Source organism: Synchiropus splendidus, chromosome 13 (genome assembly GCF_027744825.2).
Source record: "Synchiropus splendidus isolate RoL2022-P1 chromosome 13, RoL_Sspl_1.0, whole genome shotgun sequence".
Lineage (NCBI taxonomy): Eukaryota > Metazoa > Chordata > Actinopteri > Syngnathiformes > Callionymidae > Synchiropus > Synchiropus splendidus.
The window spans coordinates 5,831,914-5,851,203 of record NC_071346.1 but is presented as its reverse complement, the minus strand read 5'-3'; the positions used below and the strand labels follow the sequence as shown (position 1 = coordinate 5,851,203).

General features: G+C 52.4%; 4 protein-coding genes and 1 long non-coding RNA gene across 9 annotated transcripts; 3 read left to right on the top strand and 2 right to left on the bottom strand.

Annotated features, from left to right (window-relative positions):
• Positions 1-242: 242 nt before the first annotated feature.
• vcpip1 (valosin containing protein (p97)/p47 complex interacting protein 1) lies at positions 243-5,336 on the bottom strand. Its single transcript, XM_053882449.1, has 3 exons — positions 2,508-5,336; positions 2,280-2,366; positions 243-1,515 (listed from the first exon to the last, which is right to left on the bottom strand). Exons 1-3 carry the CDS (start codon positions 5,098-5,100, stop codon positions 785-787), a joined length of 3,411 nt encoding a protein of 1,136 aa, XP_053738424.1. The 5' UTR covers positions 5,101-5,336; the 3' UTR covers positions 243-784.
• LOC128769126 (uncharacterized) lies at positions 5,254-6,959 on the top strand. The gene is made up of 3 exons (XR_008416345.1): positions 5,254-5,779; positions 6,266-6,402; positions 6,809-6,959. It is a non-coding gene; the product is annotated as an uncharacterized LOC128769126 (long non-coding RNA).
• Positions 5,917-10,271, bottom strand: LOC128769122 (CYFIP-related Rac1 interactor B-like). Of its 4 annotated transcripts, none has more exons than XM_053882451.1 (12): positions 8,230-10,271; positions 8,063-8,123; positions 7,745-7,818; positions 7,538-7,659; positions 7,362-7,467; positions 7,162-7,298; positions 7,007-7,084; positions 6,835-6,951; positions 6,669-6,748; positions 6,470-6,596; positions 6,322-6,392; positions 5,917-6,259 (listed from the first exon to the last, which is right to left on the bottom strand). In XM_053882451.1, exons 2-12 carry the CDS (start codon positions 8,119-8,121, stop codon positions 6,196-6,198), a joined length of 1,035 nt encoding a protein of 344 aa, XP_053738426.1. In that variant the 5' UTR covers positions 8,122-8,123; positions 8,230-10,271; the 3' UTR covers positions 5,917-6,195. The 4 variants fall into 4 exon arrangements, with proteins under 4 accessions (XP_053738426.1, XP_053738428.1, XP_053738427.1 ...); XM_053882453.1 differs by having other exon boundaries at positions 8,063-8,105; XM_053882452.1 differs by lacking the exon at positions 8,063-8,123 and having other exon boundaries at positions 8,230-10,268.
• Positions 7,947-11,399, top strand: phb2a (prohibitin 2a). Of its 2 annotated transcripts, XM_053882459.1 has the most exons (11): positions 7,947-8,455; positions 8,596-8,736; positions 8,898-9,027; positions 9,121-9,205; positions 9,291-9,370; positions 9,476-9,660; positions 9,723-9,852; positions 9,930-10,033; positions 10,100-10,177; positions 10,481-10,557; positions 11,211-11,399. In XM_053882459.1, the coding sequence occupies exons 2-11, from the start codon at positions 8,716-8,718 to the stop codon at positions 11,227-11,229; spliced, it is 909 nt and encodes a 302-aa protein (XP_053738434.1). In that variant the 5' UTR covers positions 7,947-8,455; positions 8,596-8,715; the 3' UTR covers positions 11,230-11,399. The 2 variants fall into 2 exon arrangements, with proteins under 2 accessions (XP_053738434.1, XP_053738435.1); XM_053882460.1 differs by lacking the exon at positions 7,947-8,455 and having other exon boundaries at positions 8,586-8,736.
• A 3,013-nt stretch (positions 11,400-14,412) lies between these two features.
• Positions 14,413-16,721, top strand: ptmab (prothymosin alpha b). The gene is made up of 5 exons (XM_053882461.1): positions 14,413-14,573; positions 15,719-15,784; positions 15,856-15,940; positions 16,001-16,089; positions 16,156-16,721. Exons 1-5 carry the CDS (start codon positions 14,529-14,531, stop codon positions 16,198-16,200), a joined length of 330 nt encoding a protein of 109 aa, XP_053738436.1. The 5' UTR covers positions 14,413-14,528; the 3' UTR covers positions 16,201-16,721.
• The last annotated feature ends 2,569 nt before the right edge of the window (positions 16,722-19,290 follow it).

Sequence of the window (19,290 nt, the reverse complement as noted above, 5' to 3'; positions counted from 1 at the left end):
GAGTTTATCTCGCTCTAGGTTCTGTTGAAACTGGACTGGTGACAGATGCTGAACAAATATTGAAAAACTGGCAGGTCCACCGAGGCGTGGGTGACTTTGTGGACATGAAAGTTGGCTCTCCGGGGATGGAGCCCTCTTGTCAGGATCCCCTGACCCTTCAACCCATTCGAGTAGTGGCGAGAGTTTGAGACATCAGTGTTGTCGTGGTGATGGTTGACGCTAGTGTGGTGCAGCTTCAGCTATACAGAGGACGGACTCCGAAACCAAGATGGTTTATTGGATCACGCGTGCTCAGCGAGGTGGAAGCGGCAGACTTAACTAGAAAACTGAGTTTCTGTACATGACGATAAAAACTTTACACGTTTGTACAACAACAGCATTCAAAAGTGCAACCAAACTGGGGTGAGGAAGTTAAGTTTCTGATGAATTTAAGGCGACAAAGACCTGGCCACGGATTAACACAACCCTGGACTCCCAGCACTCCCCACCAGAGCTATCAAGTTAGCATATTGTGAAATGTGACCCGGTCTCCTGCAGGGGGCGCTAGAGTCACTCCAGGAGGATGCTGTTGACTGACCAGTAGTTACCAGTGCTCCGACACGAGGTCAGAACACTGCAGCAGCTCAAGATAAAAGTCTGTCACTCGCACGCGTGAGGCTCAGCGACATCTTCTAGTGAAGGGTCACTCATGCAGTCAACATTAAAGCGGTGAGCAACTCCCGATCAGCAGGTTTGTGATATATGTGTGTGTGTGTGTGTGTGTGCGGGGAGAGTGGAGGAGGAATCAGGAGTGGTCCATTGGCTCGGCACCAAGATTCTGCTCGGTGTTCTGACTATCCATCTCCTCCAGCTCCTCTGACCCTTCACCGGCTGCTACGGTGGGAGCGGAGCCACGTGGGGGCCGTCCCTGCGGGGCCTCGCCCTCTGGCAACGCAGTGGTCTGCTGCTGCCTCAGGTTGCGGTCCATGGAGGCCTGGATGGTCGAGACCATCTCCTGCAGCCGCCGCCTCTGCTGCTCCATCAAGGCCGGGTCCGGGACGCGCCCGTCCTTCATGGTCACAAACCCCGGAGCCATCCGCACAAGTTCCCTCGTGGTGTCCTCTGGAATGTCTGCAAGATCGAGGGGGTCCCGGGACACGCTGGTGCTCAGGTCCACGCCGCTGCTGTGCTGACGCGTGATGGGTCGGTGTTCTGGTGGGGAGGAGCCCTCACTGGAGCCCAAGGAGTGGCCTGGACCCTGAAAAGCCGTGACGTTCTGGAGCTGCTCCTTCTTCCGTACAGCGCCTCCGCTGCCCAGCTTCAAGCCCCCGTGGGCAGGGCTGGACTCCCTGCTGCCCCGGGATGCTTCCGACCGCAGCTGCAGAAGAGCCTCCTTCACCAGCTCCTCCACATCTGGACTGACCGGAAAGTGACCGGCGGCATCCACACACAGCTCCAGCCGCCCGGCCGCCGCGTTGAAGACAAAGGTTTTGCCCGTCAGGTGAGGCAGTGAGCAGTGCTTCCCGTCCAGCAGCCCTGCAACAGCAAGTCATGGCAATGTGTGTGAGTCAGCGAGTCCCGCAACCGTCCAGAATTCGACCATGTATTGTCCTTGATACACACAGCATTGTCCTGCTCTTGCATTAAAGCAGTATGAACAGGGCTTAAATTGGCATTTGTTGTGCCCCGGGGCTCTCTAGGGGGATCGGAGGGCATGGTCCCCGCCGGGGTCAATTCTAAAAAATGAACCATCAAGTGGAAAGACACAACTCAAGCCTTACATCACATGCAAAACTGCAAGGTCACGAGACAAAAATGTGAAAGTTATTTAAGTCTGTTTAAAACTATTTTCTGAACAAAACAAAGCAATATTGATTGAGATAAGTTATTTCATAGAAGTGACATTTTAATCATGAAAGGGAGTTGTGACTTGTTATGAATGTGGTCAGACATCACCGTATACTGGATGTTGTTTACAGAAATGGACGAAAATCTCTAGGGAAAAGCATAACTCCTTGTTACATAACATGATCAGATTATGTTATGAAAACATGACAATATATAAAGAACTGCTTTAAGGTCATCAGTGAAGTCAAATCGAGACAAAGTGCTGTATCAGCAAGCCCAGACGACTCTTGTTTTACAGGTTACTTTTTCAATATTCTTGCATCCGGGTAGGATTTTATGCTGCCTGAGACATCTGGACATGGTTAACTTTGAGCCTCGCGTGAGTGGGAGTGCGCATACATGCGTCCGTGAGTGTGAGTCTCTGTGAGTGTGTTTGTGGGTGCGTGTCTTACCCATGTCTTTCTTGAATATGTTGTAGAAAACGCCGCCCTGCTGGAACAAATGTGGGAGTTTTTTTGCATACGACCAAACATCCTCACCTGAAACAGATAGACAGGTCTGAGATTCTAGAGAAAAGAACCTGTTTCCAGGTCTATCTAACTCCAGTTTAGGGGGGAGAGAGGAAGATGGATGGATCTATGTTTAAACCGTTCAACAGGTTCACACTCAGAGACACTCACCCATCAGTGTAGCGAGGAGGCAGAGCGACGACATCTCCAGGTCGATGTTTTCCTGCAGTTCCCGGCTCAGCCTGCGGGCAGTCGCGCTGTCATCCCCCTTCAGCACGGGTGAGCTGACCTCCGCGGTGCCGAGCTGAGACTCCTGCGAGCGCAGTATCTCCACCGTCACTCTCTCGCCATGCTGCAGAGCCACCGGCTCGTTCTCCTCTCCCTCGCCGGGTGCAGCCAGCTCTCTCGGTGGGAAACCAGAGCGGATGCACTGCTGCGGCGGAGGCACGCCAAACTGCGAGGCAATGCTGCGCTGCAGCTCAGCAAAGGTGGTGTCGGGCTGGAGCGTCAGCGTGGCCTGCCTCCCGTCACTGGTGGTAACACGAATCTTCTTACTGGTCAGTGACTTGGTCGGCGTGGCCGGAGCCGAGGAGGTCTGAGTCTGGCTGGCAGGGGACAGCGGTCGCTCCTGTGCCTTCTGCTCCTCCTTTATCTTGTCGGTGCGCCTTCTCTGGGTGACGGCGGCGTGCTCACTCACGCTCTGCTGCAGGCTGCGCTCAGCGCGACTCATGGTCAGCTCTTCCTTGTGGAGAGTTTTAGCCTTCTGCCCGGTCAGGATGATCTTCGTTGGGGGAGAGAGGTCGCTGGCCATCTCTGCAGTGTCGCTAAGTCGCTGAGCGTGGGCGCCAGCAATGGACACGGGGTTGTACTCTCCCGGGTTCTTCTTGGCCGTGTGGTGCAGGATGGTGTTGACCACCTTCTGCACCAGGATTTCGCTGCCAAACTCACCAGGGAAGTGCTTGGTGACCAGCCGCATGGCCACATCGTACACATTGCTGTTCAACGCCGCGTCTGCCTCATACTGGAACCAGTGGACAGTCTCTCGCACCACCCGCCCCCCCCACTCCAGCGTGATGGGAAATGCCTCCGGGAGGTTGTCATACTCCTTTCCTTCCCAGTAGTGTTTGAAACCACACCCACACTTTCCACCTTGGGAGCGGGTGTTGGTCCGGTCCCCGTCCAGGTAAACCACCGACCCGTTTCCTCGCACATGCCGGACCGAGGTGCCGTGGCACCAGTGGCAGGTGTTGAGAGAACTCAGTTTGTAGTCTGGCAGGAGGACATCCCGTTGCGGGTCGTAAGAGCACACAATGTTGTTAAGCGGGAAGCTGTAGTTCTTGTCCTGACGCAGCGTTCCATGCGTAGACTTGGCCAAGTTGTAAAGTTTCCCGCCCGGAACCAGCCACTCAGGAGGCACGTGGAGCTCTGAGAGGGCGCCACAGATCAGGCAGCGGTGCAGCCGGTTCTCCGTCACCGACTTCTTAGCTGCTTCAGTCACCTCCTCCGGTTGAATGCCGATGACACCGGTCCGTCTGTACACATACTGGTGCACATCAGCCACCAGCGATGGGTGGATGGCGTGCTTCTCCATAAACACCTGCTCCATCGCGCCCACCAGCCTCATCAGGTATTTGTCCTGCAAGCTGCGGTCTCCTCCGATCAAACAGCTTCCATCCGACTCCAGCTTGACATACTTTTTGATGAGCTCCTGTGGGACACCCCAGGCCTTGGGGAGCAGGCTGGCTGGAAGCTTAGGCAGCACTGTGTTCTTGATGCCCACCAGCGGGATGTAGTGGTTCCGTCCGGAGCTGCTCCAGGCGATGCAGATGGGTTTGTTGAGCGTCCCGTCCCTGCCCTTGCACTGCTCCTCGCTCACCAGACCGGGCAGGAATGTGGCGGAGTAATCCCCAGAACTCCTCATTCCACTCAAAGAATCCAAAAGGATGATGGGCCGGTGCAGGACATTGGCCAGACCAAATATGTGGATGTTACGCAGCCCGAGTGGGACTCCTTCAGGAGGGACGAAGAGCGGGTCACACTCGTTGATGATGTCCTCCCACTCCGCAGAGTCAATGAAGTCGTGAAATAGAGCTTTGTAGCGGCCCAGGTTCTGATTGAAGTTCTGCTTGAGGTTCTCCCTCAGGGCATGCCAGAACAGTTCTCTGCCCACAAGTGCTCGGGACACTGCATGGACCAGGCAGTGACCGTCTCCGTCCACGTGGACGGGAATCAGACATTCTACATTGCCATTGGCTTTCTTGATCTCTTCCAGGGTGTCGTGCAGGTAGATGAGACTGCCCGACCGGTCCTTTCCGTAACCCATGGTGCCCACATGGTCCACTTCGATGAGGAAAGCCCGGTCTCCCAGGAGGGAGCAGTCAAACATCTCACCCTGGTTCATGTCCCTCAGCAGCTTGGCTTGGCCCGTTTGCTTGTCCATACCGTACCGGGTCAGGACCGGCGACAGGAGCTTGCAGTGGTAATTCGACAGCCCCATCACCTTCACCAGTTCGGTCCCTTTCTTCGGGGCCCCGGTGACACCGAGCAGCGCGTTCCTGAGCAGATTATGAAGAACCACATCTGGGTCGGTCACCTCTTCCACGCTGAGCAGGTTCTTCTGTTCGTGGCGCTGACCACACTCGGTACACTCGATGCTGACGGAGCCGTGAGCCGGGAAGAACAGCCGAGCCTGACACTTCGGGTCCGGACAGGTTCCGGAGAGAACCCGTTTGTCTCTCTTCTTGGTGCCTTGCAGGAGCGACATGTCGAGGAGTTGTAACTGCTGCTAGGATTCACAAAGTCATGTTTGTCGCACCGCCACTGGGCCGTAGAACCGAACCAGAACCGCAGCTCTCAGAAACAACACAGCAACAACACGGAAGCGTCGGCACCAGTGGCGGCAGCCTGCTTTGCTGGACGGTGGGAGCTGTAGTTCTGGCGCGAACTAAACACAGTTTTCACCTCGATAAACTGAACGGACGTCTTTCATGACGACTCAGCACGGTCTTTATTATAAATAGCAACGGATTCAGTGATAGCCTCACCCTTTGTTTGATTTCAAAGTGTCAAGAGACGAAACTGTGCAACCGCACTTACTACAGAGACCAGCATGCACCGCGACCAGAGACGTTTGTTGTGTAAGGAAACGAGCAGAGTCATGACTGACAGTTCGAGCCTAGCGATTATTATCAACTTTGCTTTGTGTTGGTGCTCTTCTGTTCTCTTATAATATTACGTGTGACGTATCACGTGTAACGTTTGGTCATACATAAAATTTCACCAAGCGTTATAATCTGTGGCGAATCTGCTTTTGTGTGAACAACAGTTGAATACAACCGTACGATGTCTCGTCAACACCAACAACAAACATCTCTGGACGGAGTTCCTGGGAAGTTTAGCTGGAGATACCAGGGTTGTCCGTCGGCTCTCAAGTGCCTATAAAGGTGAAGCTTTCGAGCGCCGCCCGAAAACTGCTCAGTCATCTGGTGTCCACATGAGGGCGATGTTTGAAGCAGTCTATCAAATAAGGACACAATAATGGTGATGATATTTGTATTTGAGCGTGATCAGATGACGTCGCCATGTCGCTTATATAGACCTTTTTTTCCTTTATTTCCAATAGCATGTAGTCAAAAGTCCCTCAATCAAATTTGCAATAGAAATACATATACACTTACAAAAAAAACAAACAAACATGTTTTACAGTCACCCTGGTCCAGCTGGTGGTCCTCTGCTGGTTGGACCACTTTTGTCTGACCATCAACATGTATGGATGCATCATGACGTGGTTGCCCCTCAGGAGAGTCATGTGACACGATGACACAAAAACAAGCTTTATTATTTACTACTAGAGTGCATGTCAGTGCAGCATGTTCCGGATGTGTTTGGGCGTGGCCTCGTCGTTCAGGTGCTTGGTGGTGTATCTGCAGGGAGAGGAGAACCTGGAGTAAACCTGTGCGCCTGATGAGGGAGAAGCATGATGTACCTGAGAGCGTTCACAAGTCCCTCTACGCTGCTGACCGGCTGTTCTCTTAACACTCGGATACACCCTTTCATCTGGACACAAGTGAGGTCACTCTGAGTGTGTTATTGACACTGTTAGTGTGTGTGTGAGTGAGAGAGAGAGTGTGTACATCTATATTGGAAGTCTTGACGAAGGCTCCGGCAGGATGAACATGGTCGTACAGAATAATGACTCCAACCATCACTCGGAGACACAACGACACGGTTTCCTCACTGTTGAAGCGATTGCTGTACTCACTACAAACACACACACACAGCAGAGTCAGTGTGTAAAAGGCTCAGGTTGTGCTGATCATGTCTCTGACTCACGGAGACTCCAGCATGACTTTACAAACACTAGCCATCGTGCTAAGACAGTCTGTTGTGTTCTCTAATGGAACGTCCGGATTCTGAAGCCATGGAAACAAGATGACAAAGACAGTTGTTTAATATTGCCTCTGTGTTTTCAGTGAATCTCATGCAGGTCTGGACTCACATCAGACACAAACTTGATGGTGGCATCGCTGAGTGTCTTCAGCATCGGCGTGGCTCCGGCGTAGAAAAGAGACATGCGGTTGGCCAGCTCGTTGTTGACCTCGCCGGCGCTGTCAACCTGAAGAGGAGACACGGTGAGACGGCCCTCTGACAGGACCACGACCCAAACCTACACTCGGGTTGTTGATCCGCATCCGACTGATGGTGCGACGGTAGTAACTGAAGTCGTTCTGAATGGCAGGGTTGGTCATCTGGAGGGGTAGGGGGAGAGGGTGGTGATGATGGTGATGATAATGGTGAAGACGGCAGCGATGAAGACGACGATGACCTTAAGCTCGTCGAACCTCAGGGTGAAGTGCAGGATCTGAGCAAACTGTCGAGCCAGTGCTTGCTTCTGCTCCAGGTGCTGAGTGGGCGTGGCCTCTGAGCTGGTCAGCACGTCCAGCAGACACCACAGACTGGACTCTGGAGATGATTGACAGGTGAGCCTGGCAGGTGACAGTGAAGACGGATGGTGGGGGGTCTTACCAAGCTTGTGGGTAAATTCATAGAAGGTTTTCAGTTTGTTGACAAGAGGAACAACAGCTGACCAAGCCCGCTCCTGGACCCCCACCGCACCAGGTCTCTGGATGGCCTACACACACACACACACACACATGCGCACGTCAGCACTCTGGTTGGACAATGAGATTAGGCTTGGTTACCTGACGGATCTCCTCCCCTGCTCCTCTGTAGTTCTGAAGATCTTCCAGAATGACCTGAGACTCCTCTAGCACCCGGTTCACCTTCTCCCACACTTCAGACTCTGCTGCCGTGGGCTGGGCGTCTAGAGTTGAAGGTCAAAAGCCAAAGACAACTGATCAGAGAGAGCCAACATCATCTGCGTGTGTGCGTTTGTGTTTGCATCTCACTCTCAAAGTCCAGGAAGAAGTTCCCTGAGCAGCCATCAATGTCTCGGGTCAGAACTTTGATGAGATTTCCCATCCTACAGGTGACAAACACACCAGGTGAGTCACCAAGACTCAGGACCACCTGTTTGTTTTCTTAGGTCCTCAACATGCCGAGTTCTGGATGAAGACCCCTCCACCTCGTCCAAGTGGACCAAAATGAGATGAGCGGTTCTGACATCCAGAACACCCCGGCAGGAGACCACCACAGACGTGGCCCGGTCCGGGTGAGATCTGGAGGAAACACTCTTTAGTCCTGGGAGACGTTTTTTTATTAGAAACCTGAGATGTCGGTTCGACCAAGCTGTGTCTCGGGCGGGAGCCGCTGCGGGACGAGACATGTCTGATCAGGGATCAGGATCCACCCCCATCGCCGCAGGTCACAAAAACCCACATCTTCCCGAACACGCAGCGAAAGCGACCTGCTCCAGACTCAACTTCTCACTCACCTTCCGCGAGGATGTCCGGTCGCTCTCGGTCAGGGTCTCCGGGTCGTCCGCGGTGGTCCAGGTGACTCCGTCGGTCCGCCTCCTCTACATGATGATGGGCTTCCTGAACCCGGAACACTCCGCTCTGTGCTCCGTTAACTATAAAAGGAGCGGGTTCCTCTGAAAGATCCGAGCCAATCAGCGGGCCTTGAACGCAACGCCAGGGCGAGCAGACACCTGAGCGCAGGTACGGAAACCCGCGCGGACCAGAACCACATCTGGAGTACACTGACAGCTGCAGTGGCCGGGTCACGTGATCCTGGCGCGTCCTCCACAGGTCCTCCTCTGACTCATCAACTCTGTCCGTGACATTCTGTGCTTCCACAGTCTTCACCTTCCAGAACGTGCCTCCTCGCTTGAAACGTTGCCTGCCGTCGGCACTACATTTCCCATGTTGCACCGGGTGAGCGGAAGCGTGTGATTACGTGTGCTCCTCGTCCAGGCAACATGGCAGGCAATGAGCCCACGGTGAGTCTTTCTTTTCCTCATGGAACCTTCGTGATGACAGTCTCACTCTCGGTCTCGACGTCACTGTCAGCGGGTGGCGTCAGGGGTGTGTGGTGACATCTGCAGTCGCAGTGAAGTTAACCCTGTCGAGAGCCCTCTAATTAGCTCGAGTGTGTCCGCAGGGTCTTTTGCAGCAGCTGCGCCAGATCGCAGGCAGGATGTCATCCGGGCCTCGTGGTGCCGGTGCCGGGGTCAAACTGCTGATCGGAGCGGCGGCGCTGGCGTACGGCGTGAAGGAGGCCACCTACACAGGTGAGCCGAGGTTCTGACTGGACGTCCCACGAACAACCAGTTCAAGGCTAGTTTTCAGATCTCATGGTTCTCATCAGCTCCTCCTGTGTGCAGTGGAAGGAGGGCAGCGTGCTGTCATCTTCAACAGGATCGGGGGGATGCAGGCGGACACGGTGCTGGCTGAGGGGCTGCACTTCAGGTTCCTCCTCTTCATCCAACCAGTCGCTGTGACTCTGAGAATATGGACTCCCTCATGGTGAAGCTTCTTGTGTCTGTTTCTTCAGAGTTCCTTGGTTCCAGTATCCAATCATCTATGACATCCGGGCCACGCCCAGAAAGATCTCCTCTCTCACTGGCAGCAAAGGTCAGAACCTGGAGTCAAGTTGTGTCTTGAGTATTTACTTCATACTTGATGGCACTGGCGAAGGAGGAGGATGATGAAAGTGATGATCAGAGTCGATGCCCTCAGACCTCCAGATGGTGAACATCTCTCTGCGAGTCCTGTCACGGCCGCAGGCGTCGACCTTGCCGCTCCTCTACCAGCGTCTGGGGAAAGACTACGACGAGCGCGTGCTGCCATCCATTGTCAACGAGGTGCTGAAGAGTGTCGTGGCCAAGTTCAACGCCTCCCAGCTGATCACACAGAGGGCACAGGTATTGGCCTCACGCGTCGCCCCACAGCTTCGTCTGAAGAGCTCAAAGAGTTTGTCCTGTAGGTGTCACTACTGATTCGTAGAGAGCTGGTGGAGCGGGCCAAAGACTTCAACATCATCCTGGACGACGTGGCCATCACGGAGCTCAGCTTCAGCCGTGAATACACCGCTGCCGTCGAGGCCAAGCAAGTTGGTGAGAAAGCACTTTGCAGACGTCTGTTTTCCACGTGGTCCGACTCAAATAGTGATGCGGATATGCGGCCTGTGCAGCCCAGCAGGAGGCACAGCGAGCGCAGTTCTACGTGGAGAAGGCCAAACAGGACCAGCGACAGAAGATTGTCCAGGCTGAGGGCGAAGCAGAGGCAGCAAAGATGGTGAGACCCAGGTTGCTGGGATAGACGGTCACAACAACAACCTGTCTCTCCCTGTGTGTCACTCAGTTGGGTTTGGCTATCTCCAAAAATCCTGGCTACTTGAAGCTCCGGAAGATCCGGGCCGCTCAGAACATCGCTAAGACGGTACGTATGTATGCCTATTGGAATCAGTTTCTTCTATTGTGTATGTGGAATCTCTTTGTCCACGAGAGGGCGCCATGTCATCTTCCATCATGAGCTTGCATCTCTGTATATACCTGGTGTGTTCTACAGTACGCAGTGCCGACTGTGAGGCGTTTTGTTAAATCTTTAGTCCAACTATGAGAAAAAAATGTGAATTTCTCCTAGTCACACTCGGACAGGCAGATAATCCAGTTAACATTAGCTGGATTAAGGACTGGAGATCTGTCTGTCTCACGTCTGTCTCACTCTCCACCTCACCTGCAGATGTCCCAGTCTCAGAACAGAGTTTACCTGAGTGCTGACAGCCTGGTGTTGAACTTGCAAGAGGGGGGTGGATTTGAGTGAGTCTCTCTCTCACACACACTCACACACCCACTCCACACACACACACGTTTGTATTGCTATCCCTGTGGGGACATTGTGAGGTTTCTCATTGCCATAACCCTTTCCCCAGCCTCTCAACCTAAACCTAACCATCCAAACAAACGGCTAACCTTAACCAGGACTCTGAACTAGACTTAAATTTAATTATAATGACCCAGTTATTTTGAAGTCTTCATCCTCAAATTGAGGTTTCCCCACAAATGCATAAGGTCCCCACGAGGATAGTGTTTTGTCGCATGTTGTCTTTGTATATTAGTGAGGACTAACCATCTAAAAGAAATGGCTAAACTTAACTCTTGATATATAATTACCAAACTATTTTGTAGTTTTAACCCTCAAAATGAGGCTTGACAAAGTGAGGGTCCTCACTTTGCAAAATCACTCTGTTTAAAAACTCATACAAAGATAGAAGTAAGAACACACATGCACACTGGTACACACGTACACATTTCTACACATCACAGCAAATATGTACATTTGTGTGCGCACACAGACGTTAGTACCGATTGGCTTCTTTGTGAACGCAGTAATGATCACACTTAGACACACTCTCTCTGTTCCGGACTATTCCATGCAGTCTTAATGTGTTCTGACCCGGATTGTTTGTCAGTCTGCTGCAGCAGAAGTAGTTCGGACCTGGCATGGAGCGAAGGGGCAGTGCATCGACTGACAAGGAGTAGCAGCAGCAGCAGCAGCTTCTGGGCCAAACTGAACCTTCCTTCTGACTCTACTTCCTGTTTGGGACCAGTTTGATAAAGTTTGTACGATTTTTTTGTTTGTCAATAAATGGATTCTTCTAGTCAGCGGTCCCCTTCCTCTACAGAGCGTCTAGCTAATAACCATGACTTGATGCGCTCCAGTGAGAGTCTGCCGGGGATAAGGTGTCCATCGCTTCACTTTGTTTTGATGGGTGCTGACCACTGCAGACTGACCCTGACAGAGCTCTGCTGTGGCCCGGTGAGCTCAGCATCAGCCTGGCGTGAAGGCCATCTACATTCCCTCGAGCTCATTACTGCTGTGACCTTCCAGTTTGACCTTGTGATTGGGAAGTGCTCTGAGGATTCCTCTTAAGACACTCGTCGCTGCGGACCAATCAGGAGGGCAGTTTCATCTGAAAGAAGTGGGAGCTACAGCGAAGATCCGCCACCGGGGGCACGGCTGATGACGTCTTTGGTCCGGCCCTCCTGATGTTCATCACCGTCTTATTAAGTCATGTGATCGGCATGTTCATTACCCGCTGCTAACGCTTGTGTTCCAAACTCTCCATCTACCACCAGTGTCGGGCTGCAGAACTGTTGGTGAGCTGTAGTCGGCGCTCACAAGTGTGACCTCGTTTTCTGTTTGCTGCATAACGGGGTGCAGCACAGGGCACCCTCCACCCCCCTCAGGAGAGATCAGTGTTACCATGGAAGCACTGTCCTCCCTCTGCGCGGCCGGTTGCTATGGTGATCTCGCAACGGGGTCGACTGCTGTAGTACCAGCAGAAACCACGAGGAGGCGGCTGAATGTTTTGAAGCCCCCCAAATAAAGTGTTTTAAACAAATCGATGCTCTTTAACGGTCCGACGTGGCGGTATATATACCAGTGTTATGTCCGTCTTTGCGCTCGACCGCAGACTGGCGCTTAACGTGTGAGGTCACGTGACCGAGTTCCGTTTTCATCAGTCATTTCTGACTTTCGTGTCCGTTGAAGGGACCACACGCTCATGCACTCTCTGACACAGTCGTAGGAATAAATCAGCATAGAATCAATTGTGTCCTGAAGGTGGCGTCGGAGTCTTGATCCTTGTGAAATATGTTAATAAAAAAAACTAAATACTGGCGCCATCAAACAGCCCTGATGTCATTTCCTGTCTGGACTTCGTACACGACCCACAACTCCAACACAAAAACTAATAAACTGGAAACTCCCTCCGGCGGTGTGTCTGAATGTGTATGTGTGTTTTACTGACTGGAGCATCTTCGTGTCTCCTCATGCTCAGGAATTTCGTCCGGACTTGTTGAGTCGTTCTAGACCAAAGTCGAGCTCACTGGAGGACAGCAGCCTCAGAGTCTGTGTATCGAGTCATGTTTACTTTCTGACCCTCAGTGGCCACCTCGGATGCGGCTTCCCTCTCTGACTCCAGCAGACATGTCCGTTCCTCATTTCTTTGTTGATTCGCGCTTGATCTATGACTCAGGCAAGACCACGACACTTTTTCGACGCACAACCCTGCGTCCTCAGTGGGTCTGCCCCCTGGGTCATAGTAGTTCCAGGCAGGTATAAAGTGGACTCGGGTTTCATCATAATGCGATTATTTAGTTTTGATCGTGACGTGAAGTGGCGAGCAGGTCTTGGTTCTCCTGGCTTCTGTCGCTGGCTGCAGGGTCTGTTCTGACCCTGTATCTGACCCAAGCGTACAGACATGGACGTCCACGCAGAGAAGTGGGGACAATTCAAGAAGAAAAGCGGGATCAACGCGGGTGAGAGCTCTGCAGGAGTCCGCACGGACGTGTCAAGCTGGAGGTGGACTCCGACTCCGAGCCTCCCCGGGTTTTACTTCCTTCTGCGACTCGTCAAGTCTGCCGCCATTTCGGGAGCACGGGCTGCATGTGCGCGCGTGCACGTCTACATCCTGTTTATGGTTATTTAAGTGATAGTGAAAACGAACAACTTAGGCGGGGAAATGTCAGATACTACGTGTTGAGTCATAACAGCGGTGACGCCTCAGCTTGTCGTTGGTTCGAAATGCAACTTTCAACGTCGGCTCGTCATCGTTCAACTTGACCTGGAGACATTAACGCTGCAACCTGAACACACACGACGCCACACACGCACTTTATTAGTGGGTCTGTTTAGCATCTGAGATGGGTCGCGCCATCTCGCATCTCAACCGAGCAGATCCAGAGTCCGGATCCAGTCCCGCGTCTTGGGGAAGCTGGACGTAGCGCGGTTCGAATTGACGGACGCTCAGCTTATCCAATTGGCACTCTGGGAGAGATGCTTCTTAACGTTTCGACCAATCGCAACGGCGCTACGCCTCGTGCGTCAGTGCAGGAGAAGATGGGCGGGTCGTCACCCCTCCCCCACACCGAGCTATGGCGGTGTCTTTGTCCGTCTCTGGATTTATTGGTGAGAAACACGTGTTCACTCTTTTGTGCACTAAAACGAGCTCATGAGCACTTCAGGTCTGATCTGCACCTCCGAGCATGTCTGTCGTGTCGCACTCCTTTCCCTCCTCCGCTCCCTCCCCCTCCTCCTCAAAGCTCTATCTCACTATGGCGGAGGAGGAAGCGAGCGGGCGGCATCAAGCCTCGCGCTCCCCGCTGCGTCTCCGCTCACTGACTCGAATCTACTGTGACGGCCGGAGCGCGCCACTCAAGTGCCTCGCGGGGGTTCCCGGGCTCGCCTCTCACCTCTGGCACCCGGGACACACCATTCGCGTTGACATCGGGTAGCGAACTGTCCAAGACCCAAGAGTCCAGTTATTGCCAAACTGACCCGTTTATCCGTCGAACTAAAGAGGGGTGGTGTCAGAGAGCTGAGCAGATGAACGTCAATCAATCAGTACCGGGATTGTCCCGCCCATCCGACTGATCTGGCCGCTCACTCGACGGAACCGGGCTTTCTCGGCGTATTGCGGGTCGTAAGACCCATCGAACCGTTTTAGCGCGTTATATCGTGCCGGTCGTCATTTTGTTGCACAGAACGGCTCGGAAGCGGGAGGGGGCGTGGCTTCCTCGGTGGACGCTCGAGCCATTGTTCCACTACAGCGCTCTCAAAACACACCCCTCATGAAGCAACGAGCCAATCAGCGGCCGGCTGGGTCATCGGCCCCCGCCCACAAGCTATATGAAGGCCCGGCCGCGGCTCGCGCCGCCACTGGCACAATAACACTCAGATCCTTCCGCCGAGCAGCGCAGCTAGTTCCTCAGCTCTTTATCTCACGATGGCGGACACTCAGGTGGACTCTGGCTCCGACATCTCCGCCAAGGTAAGCCGCGTCACGTCGTCGCCACCGCCGCGAGACTATTGAGAGAACGAGGCTCGAGTATTTGATTCGAATTGTTTAAAGACCTGGGCCGGCACTTGGCGCTCTTTCTGCGGCGCGGGCCACAAACGGGAGAAAATTGTGCACCCGACCCGGAGGTGGTGGTAAAAATGTGTCTGCGGTTCGGACGGTGCATCTCGCAAACGAGATTCGTTTAGACTAGTCAGTCGTCGTCCGGAGATGAACAGTCTGCGCGGGTTCTTTGTTTATCCAGTCGGCTCGGTCCGTTCTTCGATGGTATTATCCGATCGGCTGCTGGACCCGCGCAGACGCGTCTTCAGGGTCCGTCTGATGCGGAACCGAGCAGAGGATGAGAGTTAATCTCCTCGCTGCGACGCTCCTGGCGGTTCCGGTCAGAGCGTCGGTTAAGCGGAGGGATTTGGGCTCCAGCTGGTTCCGAGTAAACTCCGTCCGTTTGAATGGAGGCGGCCGCAACGCGGTGATTGACGGCAACTTTCGGGGGCTCGTCAGAACCTCAAGCGTTGTTTGGGCGCCAGTTCTGACCCGGTTTGTTTACCGACCTCTGCAGCCGTCAGGGTCGTTCAGGTTTCGAACTCGCCGCAGCTTCCGCGCTCTCGGTATTTTTGGAGCTTTTGGGTCTCGAGGGGAAACTTTTCTTCTCACTGATGCGCGTGCGCGCGTGTGTAGGTCTGATTTGTGGTTCTGGGTCCATAGATAAGAACGTTTTTAGAACGCCTCCGTTCGTTTTAGTTCTAGGTTCTGGACCGCGCGGCGTTTCCGCTGCTGCGCCGGTGAAGGATAGTTGCGAGTATTGTTGTGTATTGTGGTCGTGCGTCAGTGTGTGCGGGAGGTTCTGGTCGGCCATGTGTCGTCTTCTATTGTCCTCCGTTACAACAAGCGACTCCCCCCACCCCCGCTTCCTCCGCCCCCTCCCTCTCTGATATTTTAAACGGCGCGGTGCTCACTGGGTATTGTAGTTCCTCAAGCAGGCGTGTCTGGTGACATATGGCGCTGAGGACTACAATACCCAGGGTGCCCTGGGGCCTGATCAAAGTATCAGATTACTGCTCATCAGATGGGGGGGGGGTGCAGATAGAAGGAAGGACCAGATCTGACTGTTTCCATAGGATCTGAAGGAAAAGAAGCTGGTGGAGGACAAGGAAAACGGCAAAGATGCTGCCACCAACGGGAAGGTAAGATATGTGGCCTGGATGTTAGTGGAATGAAGCAAACACTGATATTGATATATGTTATCGTTGTGCAGGAGAAAGAGGAGAACGGCGAGCCTTATGTAGATGATGAGGATGAGGAAGATGTGGACGAAGAGGATGAGGAGGACGACGGAGAAGGTATGATAAGTAACAACTGAAAGTTAGGTTCTTTGAGGTAACTGTTGTCGCCCTTTGCAGGCGATGAGGAGGACGAAGATGACGATGACGATGAACTGGAGGGTGGTACAAAGCGACCAGCGGATGACGATGATGAAGATGATGACGAGGTGAGTGTTGGCGCGCCCTGTTGCTCACAGACGTGTTCGGTGGACTGAGCATTGGTGTGTTTTCAGGATGACGTCGAAACCAAGAAGCAGAAAACCGATGATGACGACTGATCCGTTCCCCCAAGACGTCCTGCATAAACACTTCCTGGTTCTTCACCTCTGACCTTTGGTCCGTCACAGGTGGAGGAGCGGGAGGACGACTAAAGAGAAAAACCATCATTTAAAAAAATCAACATGGTCATTAGCCAGTAGAGTTCGACTGCATCACCCTGCCGGGCCGCCCCAACCCAAACACCACAATCTGGCTCCAACAACCCGAAAGAAGAATTTGTTTGTATTTTTATTTACATTTTATATTTTTGTACATATTGTGAGGGGGCTTCTCCCGCAGCGGTCCCGGGGCTTCCTCCCAGATCGACCATGTTCACCACAAACCTGTACAAACTCGCCGTTGAACTCCAAGCATTCCAGTCGCCGTACGAACTCCAGCGGCACCATTGCTAGTTTGTTTGCGCGGGGGAGGGGCCGGCCCCGCTCACCGGCCTCGTTTCTACTTCCTGTTTTCTTTCTTTCATGGCGGTTTTTATGTTTGTTGTTTGACAATAAACCGGACTTTTATTTTGTGAATTGTACTCTGCGTTTTGTGCTTCTTCCGTGGCTGAGGTTCACTGTCCTCCAGGGATCCGGTTGTCATGATAGGCCAGCTACACTCCAGTCAAGTCACATTGCTGTGTCAGCAGAATCCAGAAAGAATGACAAAATATAGGGAAATACAGGCTTCACTCTACTCTTTTTTTGTATCCACTTCAGTCCAAGATGGCGAAGGTGGTGATCAGGAGGCAGACTGCTGGTGGTCTTCATCTCATTGTTCCAACAGTTGCATTTCAATAGCAGCAGCCCTGGAGGTCATAAAACCCCCATCATTGTTATCTTCTCATGGCTTCAGGGGGTGAGAGAAACCATGTTGGATCAAGTTTCCAGAAGGAGGTCCACAGACGGATCATGCCTCCTAGCTCTCCTGCGTGTCAGAATTGACAAGAGATTTAACAACTGTTTGTGGTAGTGGGCACAAGCCACTGGTCACTGAGAGGATGGCCAGACACTGAGGAAGCCATCATCAGGAGGCTCTTGGGCAAGTCCTAGTTAGAAGTGGAGAACCTGAAGATGAGCAGATTAGATCCATTTTTTATCCAAAACTTGAAGACTACTTTATGTGCAGAAAATGTTCTCAAAGTCAAGGAAGAGACCTAACCTGGAGAGATGTTTCTGGGTCAACTCACAAGTGTTCATGTAGGACGTCACAGTGGGTATCAGTCTGAGCTCAGACTGGAACTTGAGACCAAACAACTTAAATAGTTTGTAAATAAAAAAAAAAGGTTTTTATTTAAATAATTACCGCAAAGTGGTGTGGTGCAGGGTTCGTTCTTCACGTTCGCCTCGGAAGCGCAAGAGGAAAACAAATCGACACTGGAGGTCGCTGTTGCTTTGACTTTGTGAACATGTTGATCATGGGTCGTGGAGCAATGATAATATGCTGTAGGTGGTCCGGACGATCCTCTGGATCCATCAGACTTTGTAACACACTCAGAGTTCAGAACAATTATAAACCCAATGATAAATCTAAATAACTTAGTGAGATTAAAGACTCAAGGGTAGGACAGCCATGTTGAAGGTCACATGGTGAGCGGACGTCTGCACTCTCTGAGTGGTGTTCTTGACTCCCCGATTTGACTGTTGAGTGTCATTCGTTTGTGTTCATGAAACATCCGCGCTGTTGGGTCTCCTGCCCCTGGTGGTCAGACACGAAACAGCAGCTTTTTTGTGGTAAATTTATGAAGGATCAGTTGAGGTGGAAGAAGGTCACATTAGATTCATGTGTTGATGCTGCAGACACTGACATAGCAGGTTGTTCGCCCATGGAGTTAGCATTAGCAGACAAGACAACAGTGAGTTTTTTTTCAGATGAACACACAAGCTGAGTTGTGGAGCGACGTCTCGCTGTCAGCTGACTGGAACTGTGGCTGTATTGTGAGTCTGGACAGAAGACTCACCACTCAGTCTCGTCTAAGCAGAGCTAGAGGTCGAGGCCTTCTGAGATGACACAATCGCTCTGATCAAATGGTTCTGATCCAACTCAGAATCACATCATTCAACCGACCCATCGCCACACTGACGCTCAGCCAGGCGTGCGTGTGTGTCAGGATTTATCCTCCATCTGCATCCCGACACGTTGCCAGTTTTCATCTCAATCTGGACTTGATGCTCGGAATTAATCTTCACCATAAATCTGAACACACACACAAACTGTAATTACACACACACACACAGGCAGCACTGATGGTCCAGCTCTGGAGAGGTGCAGCGGGTGGGCGTGCCCATGTGTTGAGATGGCGTAGGGCTTGGTCAGTCTGGTGTTGATGAGAGGGTCGCATCTTGATAGCACGAGAGTCAACGTCTCCTTCAGTTCATCAATTAAACATGACGTCTAAAAATAAACGATTCTGCGCTGCTTTAATCTGGACCACCTCAAGGCTCAGTGTTCAGTTGACACATCAGTGTTCAGCAGAAATATGAGAGCATTCTGCAGAAACATCAGCGTGTTCAGGCGAAATCGGATCAGTAGAGACATTGTTTAGTAGAAACATCCTGTGAAAAAAAAAGTATGGTCATGAGAAACAGGTATGATGTATGAACATGAACGAGTTGAAACCACAGTGGAAACAGGTGTGTTCAGTAGACACACCAGTGTTCAGTAGTGATACAGGTAGGTTCAGTAGAAAAATACGTGTTGTCACATTAGTGCTCAGGTGACATTTACAATGATCAATGACAACACTCCTGACCTGCAGATGACCAGGCCAAGGTGGCAGCAAGTTATTCACCAAGCTAGTGACAGTGGCTCCAGGTGGACCGGTTAGGAGCTGGGGTAACAGAGCTGAGTTGTCATGGAAACGTGACTTCCTCAGACAGAGGGGGACCGGGACATCTGAGGACTTTTTTTCTGAATCCATGTTTCCATTTATCCGTCTTCAGATTAACTCTCATTAATCTTAATCCCTCCATCCCTCCTTCCCTGCCCTCAGCTTTATCTCTCCCGCCCTTCCTTCTTTCCTTCCTTCCCGGGAACTGCAGGTGAGCTGTCAGGTCGGACCTGGAGGCGTTTCGAACGTCACATGGTTCGAGTCCCAGTCCTCCAGGACG

Excerpts from the sequence above, each read along its gene's own strand:
- vcpip1 (XM_053882449.1), bottom strand. The coding sequence starts at position 5,100 with ATGTCGCTCCTGCAAGGCACCAAGAAGAGAGACAAACGGGTTCTCTCC. Across the intron at positions 2,367-2,507 it reads CCTCCTCGCTACACTGATGG|GTGAGGATGTTTGGTCGTAT; the intron begins GTGAGTGTCTCT and ends TATCTGTTTCAG. Across the intron at positions 1,516-2,279 it reads CATATTCAAGAAAGACATGG|GGCTGCTGGACGGGAAGCAC; the intron begins GTAAGACACGCA and ends TTGCTGTTGCAG.
- LOC128769122 (XM_053882451.1), bottom strand. The coding sequence starts at position 8,121 with ATGTCTCGTCCCGCAGCGGCTCCCGCCCGAGACACAGCTTGGTCGAAC. Across the intron at positions 7,819-8,062 it reads TGGTCGAACCGACATCTCAG|GATGGGAAATCTCATCAAAG; the intron begins GTTTCTAATAAA and ends TGTCACCTGTAG. Across the intron at positions 7,299-7,361 it reads TGAATTTACCCACAAGCTTG|AGTCCAGTCTGTGGTGTCTG; the intron begins GTAAGACCCCCC and ends AATCATCTCCAG.
- phb2a (XM_053882459.1), top strand. The coding sequence starts at position 8,716 with ATGGCAGGCAATGAGCCCACG. Across the intron at positions 8,737-8,897 it reads TGGCAGGCAATGAGCCCACG|GGTCTTTTGCAGCAGCTGCG; the intron begins GTGAGTCTTTCT and ends GTGTGTCCGCAG. Across the intron at positions 10,178-10,480 it reads CTCAGAACATCGCTAAGACG|ATGTCCCAGTCTCAGAACAG; the intron begins GTACGTATGTAT and ends CCTCACCTGCAG.
- ptmab (XM_053882461.1), top strand. The coding sequence starts at position 14,529 with ATGGCGGACACTCAGGTGGACTCTGGCTCCGACATCTCCGCCAAG. Across the intron at positions 14,574-15,718 it reads GCTCCGACATCTCCGCCAAG|GATCTGAAGGAAAAGAAGCT; the intron begins GTAAGCCGCGTC and ends CTGTTTCCATAG. Across the intron at positions 16,090-16,155 it reads ATGATGAAGATGATGACGAG|GATGACGTCGAAACCAAGAA; the intron begins GTGAGTGTTGGC and ends GTGTGTTTTCAG.